The sequence below is a fragment of the Gopherus evgoodei genome, chromosome 10 (genome assembly GCF_007399415.2).
Source record: "Gopherus evgoodei ecotype Sinaloan lineage chromosome 10, rGopEvg1_v1.p, whole genome shotgun sequence".
NCBI classification, from domain to species: domain Eukaryota; kingdom Metazoa; phylum Chordata; order Testudines; family Testudinidae; genus Gopherus; species Gopherus evgoodei.
The window spans coordinates 58,909,357-58,928,648 of record NC_044331.1 but is presented as its reverse complement, the minus strand read 5'-3'; the positions used below and the strand labels follow the sequence as shown (position 1 = coordinate 58,928,648).

Below are 19,292 nucleotides of genomic sequence, written 5' to 3'. Positions count from 1 at the left end.
CTGAGTGCAAAATGTGGAATATGTAGTTAAAGCTTTAAACATACAGACCTAGGAATCTAATGTGTAAAAGTCCAAGTCTGCTCTTGCTCTCTAGCGGCAGTATGAATGCTTGATTTTTGTTTACATTGCTGGGAAAGTAAGCAAGCCAACCAGATTTAGCTACCACAGATGGCTATCAGAATGAGTAAGGGCCCAATCCAGATCCCACTGTATTAGGCCCTAAATGTTTCAAAAGTGCTTTGAAGATGACAAGCACTGCATAAGTGTTATATATCATTATGACTATAGTATGTTATGCAAACTTGAATGCAGTCTTTGGATTCCCGTCAAGCTGCCCCTATATCTGAACTGAATCTTAAAGTGTGAGTACATTTGTACAGATGCTCAAACTACTTTAATCAGTATAGGATAACTGATCTTCACCTACCACTTCCTGGGGTCCTTCTAATTATCACATATATTTGCTTACTGAACATGTATAGGTGGGCAAACTTCAAAAAATGGTTTGGAAATTCCACTTGGGACTAGAGGGATAAGTGAAACTCATGCTATGTCTTGGGTTTGTTTAGGCATTTTAACTCATTTGTCTAACCTTATTAATTTTTACATAGAATATTAATCCACAGAAAGTATTTCTCCTACATCTGATGAAAAATGTGCCTATTAAATATATTGACTACACCTATTTAAAATATCAATCTACCTATAAAATTCTTTAATGGTAAATTAAACTTTGGCTCAAGGTACTATTATATTTTATATGCCATTAAATCCTGAAGTTTTATTATATATCAATTGGTGAGATTCCCAATAAAAAGGAACATTATTTTAATGAAATTATTACACTGTCTTTCTTCATTATTTATTTACAAATGTAAAGATATTTAAAGCCTAAAATATTTAACAATTTGCCTAAATCTACCTAAGACAATCAACTGCATTTTTTTTATTTTTAAGCCTTTGATAACATCTTCACTTAACTTTATATGTCTAAGTATTTTATTATTGGAATTATTGATTACAAATATCAAGTACTATTATCAACTCCTTAATCAAAGAGAACAGCTGGATAGCCTTATTAACTTCTGTGTCTATATACGTTACCAGTTTGACAAAAATAAATAAATAAGTCATTTTAAAGATAAAAAGATTGGAATAACTGGGATTTTGCACTGAAGTGATAAGACTATCTTAGAATACAACCTCTGTATGATAAGTTTCCTGTTTCCAGGTATCATACAAAATTCTCCATGTGTCCAAAGAACATATACCACGAAACCAAACAAACAAAAAGGTCCTTTTTTACACTACAAAGTGCATTGTGTGTGTAAAATGTTTTATTATATACCTTACTATCATCTCTTATTTTTTCAAATTGTACAACACATAGAAAGAAAATCCAGTTTCCAGTGTCTATGGGTCTGATCCAAACCCCAACGAAGTCAATAGGAATCCTTCCACTTACTTGAGTGAGATTTCAATTAGACAATATATAAAAATACTTTGAAGTCTCAGAGCAAACTACCTCACTACATGTGTGTGTGTGGGTTGGGGGGTGGGGATAAAGTGTGTGTATATATGAATACCCAGATACACATAAACACATACATAATTATAATTAAATAATTATTATATTGTTAGCAAGCAGTACAAGTGAAAAATAATTTTGCCTTCCAGACAAGGCTTAACTTGTTTTAAAAGCTTCCATACACCACTGTATATATTTAAACACATATTTGCTGTTAAAGTTAATATGCAAGAAAGGAACATTTTTCTTATTCTGATCAGAGATGCAACAATCAAGTCATAAAACACAAAACCAATAGCCAATCAATGTGAATAAATCTGCCTTTAGGCTTAATTCAAGCAAGCCATTCACTGAGCTAATGTGATGGATCTGTCAAATCCGATACAGCATTACAGACATACTAGCAACATCAAGTGAACATGCAATGACAAAATGACGATACGCCCCACTGCCATGCTTTGACTGGTTTTACTTCATGAAAATAAAATTTGATAGCTTTGCCAGTTTTCTTTAAGTCAGACTTAGATTTAAGCCTTTACTAGCATCTATATTTTAATTTTTTTTAATATGTAACCTAAAAATCAAGTAACATCTGTATTTAAAATTAAAATATCTGTTTTAATTTATTCTGTATACCTTTAAAATTGTTTTCCTTTAACCAGCCTCTCAGGTTTAAGAGCTTAGAGGTCAAAGTTCAAGAGTGATACAAAATATATATAGACCTAAATACTACATGTCCCCTCTCCCTCTTATCAGTTGGAAGGGAAAGGAATTTCTGAGAAACATTTTAAACTAGACTGTTAAAAATGTGAAGGTTTTGATCAAATACTTCAAAAGGCTCAAAGCTTTAAGTTTAATTTAATAAAGTGATAGACTCCATAGAGAAAACACGTAGCTCCGCTTCCTTCCTGAAGTTGTAAAATGATTTCTTACTATATTGCTTCATAAATAAAGCCAACTTTTCTCTTTTTACAGGTTTGATAAGTGAGTGGAGAAATCTATAAGGCATATTTCAATTTTGATTAAAATTTGACTGTCATTACATATGTATGTTTTCTTCTATTAAAAACTACTTAATTTTTTACAAGGTTCATCATCTTTCCTTGCCACCTTAGTCTCTTCCTCCATATTTGTTTTTCATTGCCTATATCCAGCAATCTTTCCAAGTGTGTCAAACAAGGATACCATTATGTTTCCTCACAACAGTTCTACAGCACCAATCATTATCCAATGACTTGAGGTATCAACTCTGGATTCCCAAATCTTTCTGTTCACCTCCTGTTTGTCTATTAACAAAATCTGCATCCAATCCAAACAGTTACTCTTTCCATCTCCTCACTTAAGACAGTGTGTCAAGATAGGGACCTTGTCACTCATCATGTATATGATCTGTGACCCAAACAGTACTTTTTTTTCCCCCCAAGTAGTCTTTTCATGCTAGAGCACTGCATCACAGTATATGCTTGGTGGCCTTCAGCGTGTTTCCCTGGGCATTGTATTAACATATACAATAAATATATCTGGCTGAGAATAGGGACTCCTATCCAGTACAAAAATGAACATTGTGTGACCAAATGTGTAATACTCATATGTAGCACAAGACAGCAAGTGATGGTTACATTCAGAAGAAAGGATACTAGGAGTTATCCTGTATTTCAGCGTTTGCATTCAGAATTAGAGATTAACTCAAATTTTGCCAAATTATAATTTGCAAAATGCTAAGGGAATGAGGAATCTAAAAAAAAAAACCACTCTAATTTTCTGACAAAAAACTCATATCTTTTAATGAAAATTCAGCAAAAAGTTACTGAAATGAACAAATACATTTGTTAATTGACTGTAATTTGAGGTATCCCTGTTTGCATATAGTTTCATATATGCAACAAAGTTTTTGCAGGATTTCTTTTTTAAAACTAGTTTTAGGATTCCCCAATACAGAAAAGTAAGTAAAATTATATCTTTGTAATTAACCCAAAAAGCTTTATTCAATTGAGGGTAAACACATTTAACTGAGAAGCCATATTAAAAAAAAACAAAATAAATTAATCAATTTCATATACCTGTAATTATGCAGCAGGCTCAGGTTATTTCAATTCTAATTATACACAAAGACTATATTTGAAAATTCAGTATGCTACAGATATTTTTCATATAAAATAATTAAGGGTTGTAACTATTGCATTACTACAGATACCATCTCAATCTTCTTTTACAGAATTTAATCATACTATATCTTTTCCTTTAAAGTTCTTTTTTCAATGTTGTAATTATTTTTATTATTCAGGTTGACTCTCTCTCTCGCCAACCATTATCAATTTAGCGGAATAGGTAAATATCTTTTATTTGACCTTATGGTATCTGATTTTTCTGTTTCTTTTATTAAGTATGTTCATTAGTTTGTAATTAAAGCATTTAGGCTTTATCTTGATATTGTTCATTTCCCCTAAGTACTATGTAAATCTACAGTCTTTCATTATAGCAACAAGCAAACCCTTTTAACTGACAAAGAGAGATCTGAACAATATCTGGCAAAAAAAAAAAAAAAGAGGACTAGCAATATGAGATTATTTATGATTTTGCCTTTTTGGTTTTAAAAACTTTTTAAGATCAGGAACTAGTTTTGCATTTGAAGCTCACAAAAAATACCATAGCTGCAACATGCTAGCAACACACCTTTGTGGAAATGAAATGAAAACTACTGAGTAGTGCTCCATATGGTAGGTTACCCTGCATAGAAAGAGTACATCACGAACAAGGTGCAAACACCAATATCTGATTGACATTACGGATCCGGAATTCATATAAAGAAACTTGCTTACCTGTCTCACACAGCATGCCTCAGCCACACATGCAAATTGTTTTTATTCACCAAACTTTTTTTTAAAATATATCTTATTACCAGAATAAGCATTTCTAAAGGCAATTATGCATGCATAGCATTTTAACATTCACACTGTGTACCATTTTTCTCAGAAAACACAATCCATGAACAGCACATCATTCTAAGAAATCATAGAATCATAGACTATTAGGGTTGGAAGGGACCTCAGGAGGTCATCTAGTCCAACCCCCTGCTTCAAGCAGGACCAATCCCCAGATTTTTACCCCAGTTCCCTTAATGGCCCCCTCAGGGATTGAACTCACAACCCTGGGTTTAGTAGGCCAATGCTCAAACCCCTGAGCTATCCCTCCCCCCTATTTGCTATTTCTTATTCTGTTGTTTTCTTTAAGGAACAGAAACATAAAAACCCAATAATAAAAAGACCATTTTTAGCACCTAATAAAAGTCTAAATTTATACTCAATTTGCAAGAAAATTTCTCACTGATTTCAATGAAAGATTTTCTTGTGATTTCTTGTCAGAAATGGGTCCTTAGCTCTTTCTGACACTGTGAAGCAAAACACACACATAACAATCTTTTACAAAGTAGATACCCACTTCTATTGTGTGTTGTAAACTCTTAAACCATTTGAAAAGTATCAATAGGCACTGCAGATTTTCTTATAGCTACGATTTCTGAAGAATGAATTTCCAGTGAAGAAGTACATTCTTCTTTTTCATTACAAAATTAGACCTAGATCCTTTTTTATGCACATGCTTAACTTTACACAGTGTTGCAAAATCCTAGTCTTACTGAAGTCACTGGAAGTTTTGCCACCTACTTCAGTGAGGCCAAGATTTCATCCTAAAAGCAATCCCATCGACTTCAGTGAAACTACTTACACTGCATAAAATTAAGAGTGTGTGTCTGCAGGATTGGGCTATACTGATTTTAAGAAATTGTCCACTTTTTCAGCAGTGTATTTACCCAATTTTGATACCATGATTTAAAAGTTGAGTTTGTTTGGGGTTTTTTTTTTTGTTTTTTTTCGGGTTTTTTTTTTTTTTTTCAAAAAAAGGGAAGACAAGTAGATCAACTTGTCTTTATATAAACACTCAGATAAAGGAAATGTTTGAAAGCCAGCTAATTGGGAGAATCATCATTTGTCTTCGATGGCCTGAACTCCAATTGACTTCAACAGGAGTCAGTGAAAATGGAAAGTACTCAACACCTTAGAGGAGCAGGTTCTAAATTAACTGAAAAAGTATTGTTAAGATAAATTATGATCTTAAGCAGCAGACCATTATGGAGCTGTACATTTATTTATCTACACTGTAAAAAGGTCACAGACTACTGTTAACTCATAGTAAAGTGGCTGATCTGCAACCAAGGAAGGCGTGTGTATCTTATGCCTGATTCTTCATTAATCATTGCCTCTCTATTTATAGCTCTTCATAACAATGCAGCCTAACTTTATACACCATAGTCGTCTGTAGAGGAACAGAACAGTTATGAGACTTATTTTCCACTTCCTGTATGCTAAGTATTTATTAGCAGTAAATTAGGTCTTACCTGTCACTGTAGGCAGCTGCAGTGGCAGTGGCAGGCTGGGCATACCGGTAGGCAGCATAACCACCCTGAAACACAAACTTACATTCTAATTGCATTGCTACAGCAGTCTAAATTAATATTTTCTGAAATTAACCAGCAACTATTTGGAATGTTCTTTTCATGATATAAATCCAATTAAGGGATTGGACTATATATGAAATATTTCACGAGGTTGTTAAGCACAGCTGATCACAAACCCAGTCAGCTCCTGCTTGTTAAGATGTAATTTGACCCAAAGATCAGGCTAATCAATGGACTGCATTCATCAAAAAAGTTTTTGAGAATATTTTTCTCTATGTTTACAGGTAGCAATTTCCCTTACCAATGAGGTGTAGTGTGGGTTAATAAAGCAGTGACAAATCAGTTAAAGGAAAAACTACAAAGCTAACAATAATTTTTTAGATCTAATATGATATCTTGCATGCGTTTGATTAAACCAATGAAATTTTTGCTGCATTAAAACTCTAATTTTATATAGGTTTCTAATTCGTAAATAAAATCATAACTAAGAAGGAATTTCTTTTCTTTTCTCTTGAATTAACATTCAGCTGTACGTAACAGTAATTGCAGCTGTTCAATTAAGCAAACAGACAAACACACGCATTTGAAAGGAATTGTGTGCAGTGATGCATTGATTATCAAACTGTGAAAATAGCAGAGCTTCCTGTTCAATGGACCACACTATTATATCAACCATTTCAAAATGATCTCAGCATGCCAATTAACAAACAGAGCCCAGGCTCCACAGATAACACAAACACCATTTACGTTCCAATTAGAATCCACCATCCCACAATCCTCTGGGACATGGAACTATTGTGTGTCCCCATAGAATTAAAAAAGAGATGAAAAAAAAAAAAACACCCTAGTTGGATCACTCAGCTTTGAATGACATTTCCCCCTGTTGTTAAAGTGAGTATTTAAATAGAGTGCTCCTATTGTTGATGGCTCTGTTCACACTAAATATATGTAGAAGTGTGAGGAATAGGCTTCTGTCTGCCAACCCTCATGAAAATAGTAGCATATTTTTAGTGCACTTAATATAGCTTTTTGTATATTGTATTACAAGAAATGTATTAAGTAGACTACTCTTTGTGAAATAACCTGTTTATGAGACACTTGACAGTGCATCATTTAGCCCACTGTTCTAGAGATTCCATAGGAAATTGCAGCTTAGCCCCCGCTTCAGGGCTTTTGCTTGATTTAATCCCTCCAACTATAACAGAAATTTTGAGAAACATTTTTTTTGAAAGTCAGTCCCACACACAGCTCGGCTGCTGATGCCACATCTCCTCAAAGTAAGCTCATAAGCTTCCCATCTACACACAGCCAGACAGACACTCTAGGCTTGGAGCTGCACTTATACTTGAGGCACCTCTTCATTTCTTATTTCAAACTCTCGTGTCCATCTGTTATGGTGCCTTCTCATAAAATTCAGCCTTGCTGGAGGCACTTATGTCAGGCAATCAATGGGTTTAGACAGATAGCTTGCATAATATTTTAAGTGTCATCTCTTTTGCATGAAGTCCCATCTCTGTGCCAGCTAAGAAGCACTGACATGGAATGCCTCCTTACTTCTGAGCAGTTGATACTTTTATGTCAGCAAAAATGGAGGAAAGGAGGACAGTGTTCCTATGCACTCTTCTTGGCTACCAACAGAAGACTGAGCTGCAGCTAGGCACATAGAATCTTATGTGCATCAACAGGTAAATATTGCCTGCAGGTACCTTGTGAATGGGCACTCAAATGTCAGATAATGGCACCAAGCACAAATTGAGTCACAAATTAGTGAAGTTGGCAGAGCTTATGACAAAAATTGCGAACTTTCCTTATACTGTGGGTTACCAGAAGAAAGATAGCAAAAGAATGTGTGATGCAAACAAAGCAAGAGACTTTCTGGTTTTTGACTCCTCAAAAACATCCCAAATCTCAAGCAGTAGACTTGAAGATAAAAATAAATCTAGAATGTTACTCATTTATCTTCAGAGTCCAGAGCATAAGAATGTCTGCTGGACTGTAAGTCATTATGCAGTATGATATTATTGAATCAGTCAGTCTTGTATATGGTCCCTATGCTTGTCACCACTGGCACAATCCTGCAAACCCTTACCCAAATGAACAAGTTTCTTGATTTCACTGGGACCGATTAGGGTTTTGAAGGATTGAGCACCATGTGTGACTACAGAGGTGTCGTTCTCTCAAACATATCCAGATGCGGTAGGCTGATGTCACTGGCCAGATTTAAATATACGCGTGGTTTAACATTCTGCTTTGTGCTAGTTAAGGAAGTGCCACTAAAGAACCAAGCTCGACTTCCCTGGGAGTTGTGTTAAGCTACTTTTGACTCTACAATCAGGATTAAATTTGGAAGAAGCCCTGGAGAGACTGAGTTTAAAATTATACAAATAAACATAATTTTGGCCTGAATAGAGTCCTATATTATTGAAAGGCTTACTAAATGCTCTTGGGGGACTAAGAACTTTGGCATCTGCATTTTGAGACTTGATATGGAAGGACTTTGAATGGGAAATACCTATCTGAATGTGTCATATTTATTTATTTAATCAATTTAAGTGTGCAAACTGTATAATGATCAAAAACTTGTCTGTCTCTGTTAGGTCACTCTAATAACAATTATCGGGCGCATGTTTGTAGGTTAATGAGCATAACTAGAATTTTTTCAAAATTTTAAACAATTTTAACTATTTAATTATTATAAGAAGATCAACAGATGATTTACAAGCAGAGGTCCCAATTCATCAAAACCATTTGGCAACTGCTTATATTTAAGAATGGCAATAGTCCCAAAGAAATAAATTCACACATGCACTTAAACACTTTGCTGAATCAGGACCACAATCTGTTATCCAAATAATTAAAATGCAATTTAAGACATTATGTGATGTTAAAACCACCTAAATGTATCTAAGATATTTGCTATAACATTAAATCTGGTTATGTTTATAGCATTTCAACGTCGTCTATTTCTCAGACACAGGATACTTTAGAACATAAGATTAAATGCACTCTTCTCAGGCTTTAGTCTATATTGTTATAGAATTTACCATTGAACATTTTATTCCACCACACTGTATTTTGGGTACATAATACCATTAATATAGACAATTATTTATTTTATTTATCCAAACTCATAAGTGTTAGGATAGTCTCAAAGAATATGCTCAGAAAAAATATCTGGCCAAATTAGCATTTTTGTAGCAAATGCACAATTATTCTGATTGTTATAGAAATATTTTATTTTCCTCCCTCGTTGAATATGCTATAAAAACCTGGAAATATTGGAATAATATGCGTGGAAATGTTATTTATTTTGAAAAACAATCATTTACAGAGTTTCCACCTTAAAAGAATCAAAGAAATATATCTGCTTATAATTTGTGACACTATTACTGTGTATATGCTAACATACTTTGGGGAAATCACCTATAGTTTCAGTGCATGTGGTGAAGCTCCAACAACAATAGCAACATTGGAAGCAATAGTGCACCCAAGGAAAAGGCATTCATACCACTGTTTGTTTAGGTTATTAGGAGTAATCAGAGAGCCTCTAGGGAATGGGAAAAGACATTGATTAACAAAGAAAGCTACGCTGTGGAGGTCAGCAAATGTATGACTAAAGTGACAACTGCTGAAAGTCAAGCTGAATTAGGTCTGGCCAAGGAAATTCAAATAAATTAAAAAAAGAACCTAAGGAAGGTGAAGTTGGACCGCTATATAGTGTGGATCGGAAATAAATTAAAGATCATGTAGGTATGGACCAAAAACTAAATAATTTGCCTACATTTTCAGTAAGGATCATATAGAACACATGCATGAAAGCAGTACAGCTGATGGAAATGAGTCTGGAAATGACCACATCTGAAGTAAAAGAAAAAATTAAAGAGCTTAATGCACTCAAATCAGGGGGACTGGATAATTTCCATCCCAAAATACTGAAAGAACTGGCACATGAGATTGCTAATCCAGTAGCAAGGATTTTTAATAACTATCTATTTGGGGGTAGTACTGTCCCATTGGAAAATAGCTAATGTCTTACATATATTCAAGAAAGGGGGAAAAAGAGTGATCTTGGCAATTGCATACTAATGGGGTCAGACTTGTAAGGCTTTAGAACGAATTGTGAAGGAAAGAATAATTAAATTAATGGAGGTACATGGTAAAGGGGATATAATGCAACAGGGGAAGATCATGCCAGACTAACCTGATTTTCTTCTTTGAGAAAATAACTGATCTTTTTTAGATAAGGGAAGTGCAGTTAGACCTAATATACTTGGACTTCAGTAAAGCATTTGACATAGTACCACATGCGAAAGTATTAGTTAAATTAGGGAAGATGGGGATCAGCACAAGAATGGTAAGGTTGATAAGGAACTGGATAAAGGGAAGAAGGGTTATGCTGAAAGGTGAATTATCGAACAGGAGCAAAGTCATGAGCAGAGCTCCTCAAGGATCAGTCTTAGGACCAATCTTACTGAATATTTTTTATTAATGGCCTTGGCACAAACAGTAGGAATGTGCTAATGAAACTTGTTGATGATACAAATTTGGAAGGCACCGTCACTACAGAGGAGGACCAGATTTTAATATAGAAAGACATGGATGACCAGGAAGCCTGAAGGGAGAGAAATGAGATGAAATTTAATAGTACAAAGTTCAAAGTCATGCATATGGGGTCTAATAATAAGAATTTCTGCTAAAAGCTGGGGGGCTTATCAGTTGGAAGCAACAGTGGAGGAGAGACCTGGTTCTGTGGGTCGATTTCAGGAGGACTATGTGTCACTAATGTGATCCTGGGATGTATCAGGCAAGACATTTCCAGTAGAGAGAGAGAATTATTAATGCCATTGTTACAAGACACTGGTAAGACCTCATTGGGGTACTGTGTACAATTCTGATCAACCATGTTAAAGAAAGATTAATTAAAACTGAAACAGTGCTGAGAAGAGCAACTAGGATGATCACTGGAAGGAGGGACTATCTTAAAAGAGGAGACCGAGAGAGGTGGGCTTGTTTAGTCTAGCAAAGGAAAACTATAAAATACATTAAGGGAGTAAATACCAGACATAGTAAAGAGCTATTTAAGCTAAAATACAACATTGGCACAAGAACAAATGGATATAAACTGACCATGAACAAATTCAGGCTGGAAATTAAAAGGAAATTTCTAACCATCTCACCATTAGTGGGGTGAGATTCTGGAAAAGCTTCACAAAAGAAGTTGCAGGAGCAAACAACTTAATGACTTTTAGAAGAGCGCTGGACAAATTCATATTGCAATTGTATGGCAGGGTTGCTTGTGCTGATAGGAGGTAGGGCCCAACAACCATTGGGTTCACTTCTGGTTTATGTTTTAGGTTCCCTAAAAGCTCAAGCTTCAGGATTTCAGCCAGGCACCTGCAGGGGTCAGCAAGGGATTCTCCAGCCCTCCCTCCAATTTATTCTGGGTATTTATCCTTCCTCTGAAACAACAGGGATGGCCACAGCTGGAGATGGGACATCAAACCAGGAAGGCCAGGACTCTGAAGTGTCTCTCTCTCTCTCTCTCATATGCTTGGCTGGCTGATTAATGTTCACATATTGAGAATCTAGATTGCCATATGTGGAGTCAGGAAGGAATTTTCCTCCAGGTCAGATTACAGTGACTTTAAAGGTTTGTCACCTTCCTCTGCAGCATGGGGGTGTGGGTGACTTGCCAGGATTATCTGGCTCTCTCTCAATTAATCATTTCCCTGCCATTGTGGGGTCCTTTGGCATTGGTGCATCTTGGTCCCTCTCATTCTCTGCCCTTGTAACATAATATTTTAGACTCCTGTGGGCTGTAGTACTTTTGTTGGGTTTAGCATGTGAGTGCTAGATGGTGTTGTAGGCCGGTAATATACAGGAGGTCAGACTGGATAAATTGGTGATCCCTTCTGGTCTTGAATGCTCTGACTATGTTAAAGAATGCTTATGCTTTTTCTACATTAGTGCTCCAACAATTGCTACCACTAGTGGAACAACATCAGTGGTTCTGTAGCAGCGTGAGATTTCCCTAAAAACATAAATGTAGACAAAGTCAGCATGTGTGATAATGCAGTCCTGACACTGACAAAACTTCCACTGACACTGGACCTTAAATGGGACATACATATATCATATTTCAAGAGGGAGGCACAAATTTTAAAATGTCTGCAAGTGTGTGAGGTATAATTAACCCGAACCATAAAATGCAGCTGCTGGTCTATTCCTTTCATTTTGTATAAGTAAAATCCCCCATTAATTTGATTGTTAGTATGATTTAACAGCAATCCACATTCAATGTGATGAGTGTTTTTCATCAGTCAGTACTTCATACCTGTGGTAACTTATTGCCATACACAGGCTCTTGATACACTACTCTATAAGGAAACAGAAATGTAACGATTTGAATGCAAAAAAAAATTAAAATAAATAAAAATGCATGTCACACAAATTTCCCAAAGCCATTCATTCACAAGTTTGCTTTCAATATTTTACAAAGCATTATGGCACAGAGTAATCAAGAAAGAGGTTAGGGTAACTGGTCAATTGCCAAGGAATCTTAGTTATGATTTAGAATGAGCAAGGAACTTGTAAAAAGAAAAAATGGAAAATCAAATACATTTAGGTTACAAAATCAATTATGTACACAAATATATGTAGCCACGTATACACATATTTTATATATATATATATACACTTGTGTCTGTGTATGTATATATTTAGAGAGAGAGAACGAGAGAGTGCATATAAACCACAGTTTTATTCTCTCCTGATAATACCTTATGGTCTACTTAATCGTTAACTCAGGACTCAGATAGCACAGTGACAGATGTTTTTATAAATACAGATTGCCAAATTAGATCTCATGGATGGAAAGATTAATTTTATTCTCAACATTTAGAACTATATCCTACTATGGCACTTTGTATGGAACTCCTATCATTAGAATAGAAGTTTGCACAAATGTTGAGGATATGTGAACAATAATTTGCATTTTGATAGTGACTTTCATCCAAGGATCTCCAAGTTTTTCAAATATTAATTAGTTACATTTCTTAACACTCTCTCTATATAACCATTTTCAATTAGTAAACTCCTTGTGGACATTATGGGCTAAATAATGTCTGCCTCCAGTGGGGAGAAGGTGCAAAGAGCCCCATTTCCCCAGTATAGGGCTTGAGCGTAATCTTTATCATGCTCAGGGTGCAAAGCTAGAGCAGGAAGAGGTAAAGAGGGGGCAGGTCTCCATATCTTCTCCATCTTGTCTCAAACTATGGAATTGCCCCATGTGACAGCTACATATTACCCTCTCCAGCATGGTGTAGCATCATCCGTACTCCCTGCCTCAGGCATTTAGCTGCCTCAGGGGAGTTCCGGCTGTGTGTTGTGCCTGTGTTCAGCTCTCTCTAGCATGGGGTATAACTTAATGTCTAATGTCACATAGCTGAGGGTCAAATCTATAAAAAGCCAATGGCAGAAAATGGAACATAACTCAGAAATCCTGATTCACAGTCCTCCGCTCAAACTCACTACAAGACCCTTCCCATCAAATATCACCCATTAAAATGATTATGCAGCATTCAGTTGTTTTAATACAACATTTACAATGCAAAACATAGGACATGAAAGGACATTTCATCCGTAGATCTAAGACATTTTCTAAAAAGTGGACATCTATAACTCGGTTGAGTCAATAGAGCACTGAACTGAGAGTGGAGATGCCTGGATTCTATTCCTGGATCTGCCACTATTATTTATTGTGTGCCCTTGGACAAATCATTTAACCAATCTGTAAACTGAAGAAATAATGCTTACCTACAATTATAAAACACTTTGAAATCTTTGATGGTTGGAAAGATGACTGAGGTCCTACTCTAACAACTAGAACATACTTAATACTGGCAGTGTGACAAATCATTACTTCACATGTAAATGTCAAAATGTTTGGCTCTCACAAGTAAATCCAAAATTATCTAAATGTCTTTAGCATAGGAAAGCATTGTATAAATGCTGTTATACATCTGGCTTTGTGGAAGCCAGACATAATGCCATCTATTATAATCAAGAGAACACTGAATGGATGACTATTACACTTCTACAAATTACTCCTGCTCTTTCTTCAAGAAGTAAGTAGCTGCATACATGCATCACACCCCACCAATACCTTAACCATGCTCTTGGAGAGATGGCAATATGCACTGGGAATATAACTTTACCATGCTCATCCTAACAAAAAAAAAAGCCAGTTTCTCAGTACAATGCCCACAAGTCCATATCCACATTTCTAATTCTATACTTGTGTGGATTTTGTTCTGTGCACCACAACTGATGCAAGTACCTAGCAATGGGTATGGTAAATTTTACTGTGGGCAATAACACTGAGTGAAAGGGTGAGCTAAGGCCATCTCCCTAAGGGACTTCTGAGACCAGGAATGAGGGGGTTTAAAACACAATTTATTTTTTTTTGGCCACAACTCTGCTCTTTTTCACCCTACCTCCACACATCGTAGGGAAGGGTATGGCACTCAGATGTCCCTGAAGCATTCCTTCTGGCAATGGTCCAGTGGGAAGAGTTAAGGATGGGGAGGTGAGTTGAAAGCATTATTTTAACTGCATATTTCTTTGATTTCTAATAATTGTATTTTATTTTGCTGAATGTATTTCCTGATGCTTACAGCTGTCAATTTCCACCTGGAAACGTATGTATTCTAGAAGGGTACAGTAAGGCAATCTTAACTGTCTTTTAATGAAGTTTTTTTGTTAGTGGATCAATAGTTAATTTTAAAAGGCCTTCCTTTTTTCCTAACTATGCAACCATCTTTTCTTTATTTTCCTTGTTAAAAGCACATTTTAAAAGGAAGTTCAATATCTCAGCTATTTCTGAGGCATTATTACCTTCCCCTTGTCATTTAGTAGTGTGCCTGTGGAGTTTTCACTTTAGTGTATCTTTCTAACTATTATATTTATAAAAGTCTTCTCATTTTGCTCTACCCTTTTGGTTAGCATTAACTCATTCTGGCTGTTTGTTGCCCTTAATGTTCTATGCAATCTTTACCTGACTGATTATTATGTTTTGGATTTCTGCCTCTTTTCCACTTCCATTACATATCCTCTACCCCAGGGGTTGGCAACCTTTCAGAAGCGGTGTGCCGAGTCATTTATTCACTCTAATTTAAGGTTTCACGTGCCAGTCATACATTTTAACATTTTTAGGTGGTCTCTTTCTATAAGTCTATAATATATAACTAAACTATTGTTGTATGTAAAGTAAACAAGGTTTTTAAAATGTTTAAGAAGCTTCATTTAAAATTAAATTAAAATGCAGAGCCCCCCCGGACCGGTGGCCAGGACCCGGGCAGTGTGAGTGCCACTGAAAATCAGCTCGCGTGCCAAAGGCGGCATGTGTGCCATAGGTTGCCTAACCCTGCTCTCAGTAGCGTAGCTAGTGGGATGCAACAGAAGCAGCTGCTTCTCCTCCCCACATTTTTAAAAAAGTGGTGCCTCACGGGCTCGGCTCTGAATGGCCTGCCCGGCTTCTGCCCCGCCCCCCGCCAATCAGCTGTCTCTCTCAGCAGGAGGGAGATAGCTGATTGCAGGGTGGAAGCAGCGCCTGCTGGCCAGCACTGCCAACAACACAGCCGAAGGAGCCATGGGGTGGGCAGCTACGGCAGGCCGGCACGGAAGTAGCTCGCTCGGACCATGTCTGGCAGGGCTTGCTGCCTTCTTCCCCCACCCCCCAAGAGGTAGGGGCAGCGCTGAGCTGGGCTGGTGCTGCACGTGGCGAGCCTCTCCCAGGCTCTCCCGGTCCCGGGGGCAGCTCCAGCCCCATCTGCACAGAGAGCCCCGGAATCTCCAGCCCACTCCCATCCCCAGTAACCCCTCTCCAAGCTCCATACCCCGTGTACCCCCCACATACCTCGTGCCCCTGTCTTTCCCTCCCCTTCACCTCCCCTTGTACCTCCGTCCTCTGCCAGCCTCCCTGTACAGCCATGGGGGGGCGGCGTGGCTGGGAGGGTGCAGCATGGCCGCAGTGTGGCCGGAGGAGCCAGCGAAGGGGGTGAGGGGGCACGGTGTGGCCGGAGGAGCAGGGGGAGGTGGCCAGAGGAGAAGCCAAGGGGGGGGGCTTTTTTTTTGTTTGCTTCCTCCCCCTGCTGTTAAAACCTGGCTATGCCATTGCCTGCTCTACCTAATGGAAAAACAATTGTGCACATATCAGTAGTCCAAGTTACCCCACCCCACACTTGCTACTCAACCCTGTACTGCAAGCAACATTCATTTTGATATTCTTTATCTTTGTGTAGTTTTTTTCCCCCCAGTTTTGCTGTATAAGTATTTGCTGCTTTTAACTTGTCTATTTTTGTGTTTTTTGAGGGGTTCTTTTCTCTCTCCTCTTTACTATTATTTGTGGTATATATTTAAATTTTGCTTCTTTTCTATTTGTTTCTGTTGCCTGCTCTTTTCACTGTGGTGTCATTTCCCCCTCAGCACCTCCTTTCTTCACACATTTCAACTCTCCATTTAAAATGCCTAACTGAGCTGGAGCTTCATGGTAATCGATTGGTAGCCAGTCAATAACTTGGTGCTCTCCAGGGAACTAATACATTCTGAATCATATGTTTTCTTTCCACTGATTCTCACACATCTAGCTCACAATCTCTCTCTCTCTCTCTCTCAATACATTTTAGGAGTGGAAAAGAGCAAGAGCGAAAATAAAAATGATGAGCTGCGTGGTACAAAGTTCTAGATACAATATACAAAGTAAAAATGAAAAAAATATGTCTGCAACATATGAAAACTATATGACTAACTCAGTCCATCTGTCTGAAAGATAAGCATTATTCTATATCAGAAACTGAGAAATGTACTTGGAAGCTAAGATGCTGATCCTGTAAATGTCAGGATGCGGACACACCCCTGCATCTGTGTGGAGCCTCATTTAAGTCAATTGCAGGACCAAAGCTTAATGCCAAACAGCTTTATTGAACCTACTCACATGCTTAAAGTTAGGCACGTTCTGAAGTACCTTGCTGATCAGATTCATAGTTTCTATTTAGCATTTTCATGCCTGTCATGGGTGTTGGGTCATATTGTTAAAAAAACACAATCAAACAAACAAAAAAGCATTGCTGGTGTCACTGAGTGCCCAAAAGGTGTACGTTTTGTTTCATTAGCAGTAGGCTCCAAAACCACCAACTGTAATTTAAATATGTAACTCCCAAATACACAGTAAAGTTAATTCAAGTTCAGCAGGGCTTCTTGCCTTTCAGACTGGTAAGGTGAGCAAAACGGGTGCAGTTTTCTTTTTGGCAAGAAGAAGAATTAAAACGGAAGTCCACACTGCTGGTAAAACTCACCCCTGTCCTGTGTATCGGTAAAATCCCCCTTACACTTCCAACTCTAGATTTAAGTGAAATTAAAGCAGTACACAGAAGTTTGTGTAGGCGTTCAGTAAAGGGGTGAGCTGCATCCACTGTGAAGAGTGGAGGGCTGATAACTTTGAAAGTCTGCAGGAATCCCAACTCAAATTGAACATTTAGTATATATTGTTTAATTTGCAAGTGTTTTTTCAAATGATTGTAACCAGCCAATCCTGTCCCAGCAGGAAAAAAAAGCCCTAACTTCTCTCCATAAACTCAGATTCTTTTCCTTTTTATAGAAATCTACTGTCAGAAAATTTAAACTGTTTCATACTAAATGTCTCTAAAGGATCATTGGTAATAAATATAACTAATGTTTTCTAATACGATCTAATGAATTTTTAATGTTCATACCAATTTAATGTAATCAATCTCTTTGCATCCCAGTGCTGATTGAAGCACAATTAGGGTAAGAAAGCCATACAAAGATAGTTAATTACCTCTATTTTAGGATTTGATTGTTCTATCAAAATAATAAAGGAAGCTGAAGATAAGTGGCATGTCTATGAGATTTTCTTACATCAATATAGTTTAAAAAAATTGTGAGCCTGGGTTCTAATGATTGTTTAACTTTTTCCAAAAGAATGAAAATTAGGGCACATATTTTTAAATCTGTTTAGTTTAGACATATTTAGAGATAAACAGCTTCTTCACAGACTTCTTACCTAAAATCGTCAGTATGAGAAGACACATAATAAATTATATATTAAATGATTATTAAAATGTATATATACAATTAAATAAGCCAATAGATGGAGCAAACAGATTTTAAAATTAATAACTAAGGACCAAGCCTGGACTTGCTATACAGGCAGCCACTTACAGCCATGAGTAGCCCCACTGACACCAATAGTACTATTCACAGGAGGAAACACTATTGCCACCAGTTCAGGAAAGCATCTAAGAACATACTTAAGTGCATCCATATTCAGGGAACTAAGCATATACTTACATTCCCTTGTCATCAATGGGACTTAAGCATGTGCTTAAATGTTGCCCTGAATAAGGACGCTTTCCTGAATAAGAGCCTTTGTCCAATAGTGTTTTCAGAATTAAGGCACTAAAACACTGTTCAATTTGACTTGAGTTTTAAATATTGTACTTAAAAAAATCTGAAACTTTAATTTTGAGGGGTGAAAAAACCCAACACTTTTCTCATTTTTGCATTCATTCAGCACTTGATTGAAGAGTTAATTCAGCTCCACTGAACTATGATAGATGTAATGAACAAAAAGAGCTTCCAATATGAGAGATATTCCTCTCAATTCTTTTTGACAGGCGAGGGATGGTAAATTGACAAAACAGAGTCAAGCCACGCAGCAAACTTGTAAAAAGAATGACTCTGGTAATGTACAAGGACAGCATGCACATCAATGAATACTTACATAAATGTCTGCACCATAAAATCCATCCTGGTAAACAACACTGCAAGGATGCACACACAAAGAAAAACATCCATATTAGTGCATTTCCACATGCAAACACCACCAACCCCTGCACTGCTGAGGTTAGTCTTGTCACAAGAAGGGAAAAGAATAAAGGGGCACTCTTCACATTGGTTAAGGAGGTTGGTAATATTAATCCACTGTTCTTTTGAGCTTAGAAAAGGGAAACTGGACTGAGTGTCGTAACAGTTGTATACTGTATGCCAAATGCTTCAGTCAAAGAGAAGCAAAGGGTTACAGTATTACAGAACAAATGCCTTTGATCAGTTTCTCAAAATGGGTCTGAATTTTGATAAGTGCAGTGCTTAATTTGTGCCACAGCTTGCCATGGCTGAGCCTGGCACATCTAGGCTTCGCAGTTCATAGCCCCAGAACCTCTGGACTTGCTGCATCAGTTATGAATGTACAAAAAAAAATTGCTTGAGCCCCAGCACCACTTTCATTACAAA

General features: G+C 37.0%; 1 protein-coding gene across 12 annotated transcripts in view; it reads right to left on the bottom strand.

The window, feature by feature from the left end:
- The window catches only part of RBFOX1 (RNA binding fox-1 homolog 1), a 2,538,143-nt gene that overhangs the window by 31,046 nt on the left and 2,487,805 nt on the right, over positions 1-19,292 (bottom strand). For 5 of the 12 annotated variants that reach the window (XM_030577473.1, XM_030577470.1, XM_030577474.1 and 2 more), the window contains 2 exons: positions 18,784-18,823; positions 5,922-5,986 (listed from right to left, as the gene is read on the bottom strand). In XM_030577473.1, the coding sequence (XP_030433333.1) occupies positions 5,922-5,986; positions 18,784-18,823 (105 nt within the window). Of the gene's footprint in view, positions 1-5,921; positions 5,987-12,315; positions 12,359-18,783; positions 18,824-19,292 lie in introns of all 12 variants that reach the window. The other 7 variants (XM_030577472.1, XM_030577481.1, XM_030577484.1 and 4 more) reach the window with 2 other exon arrangements.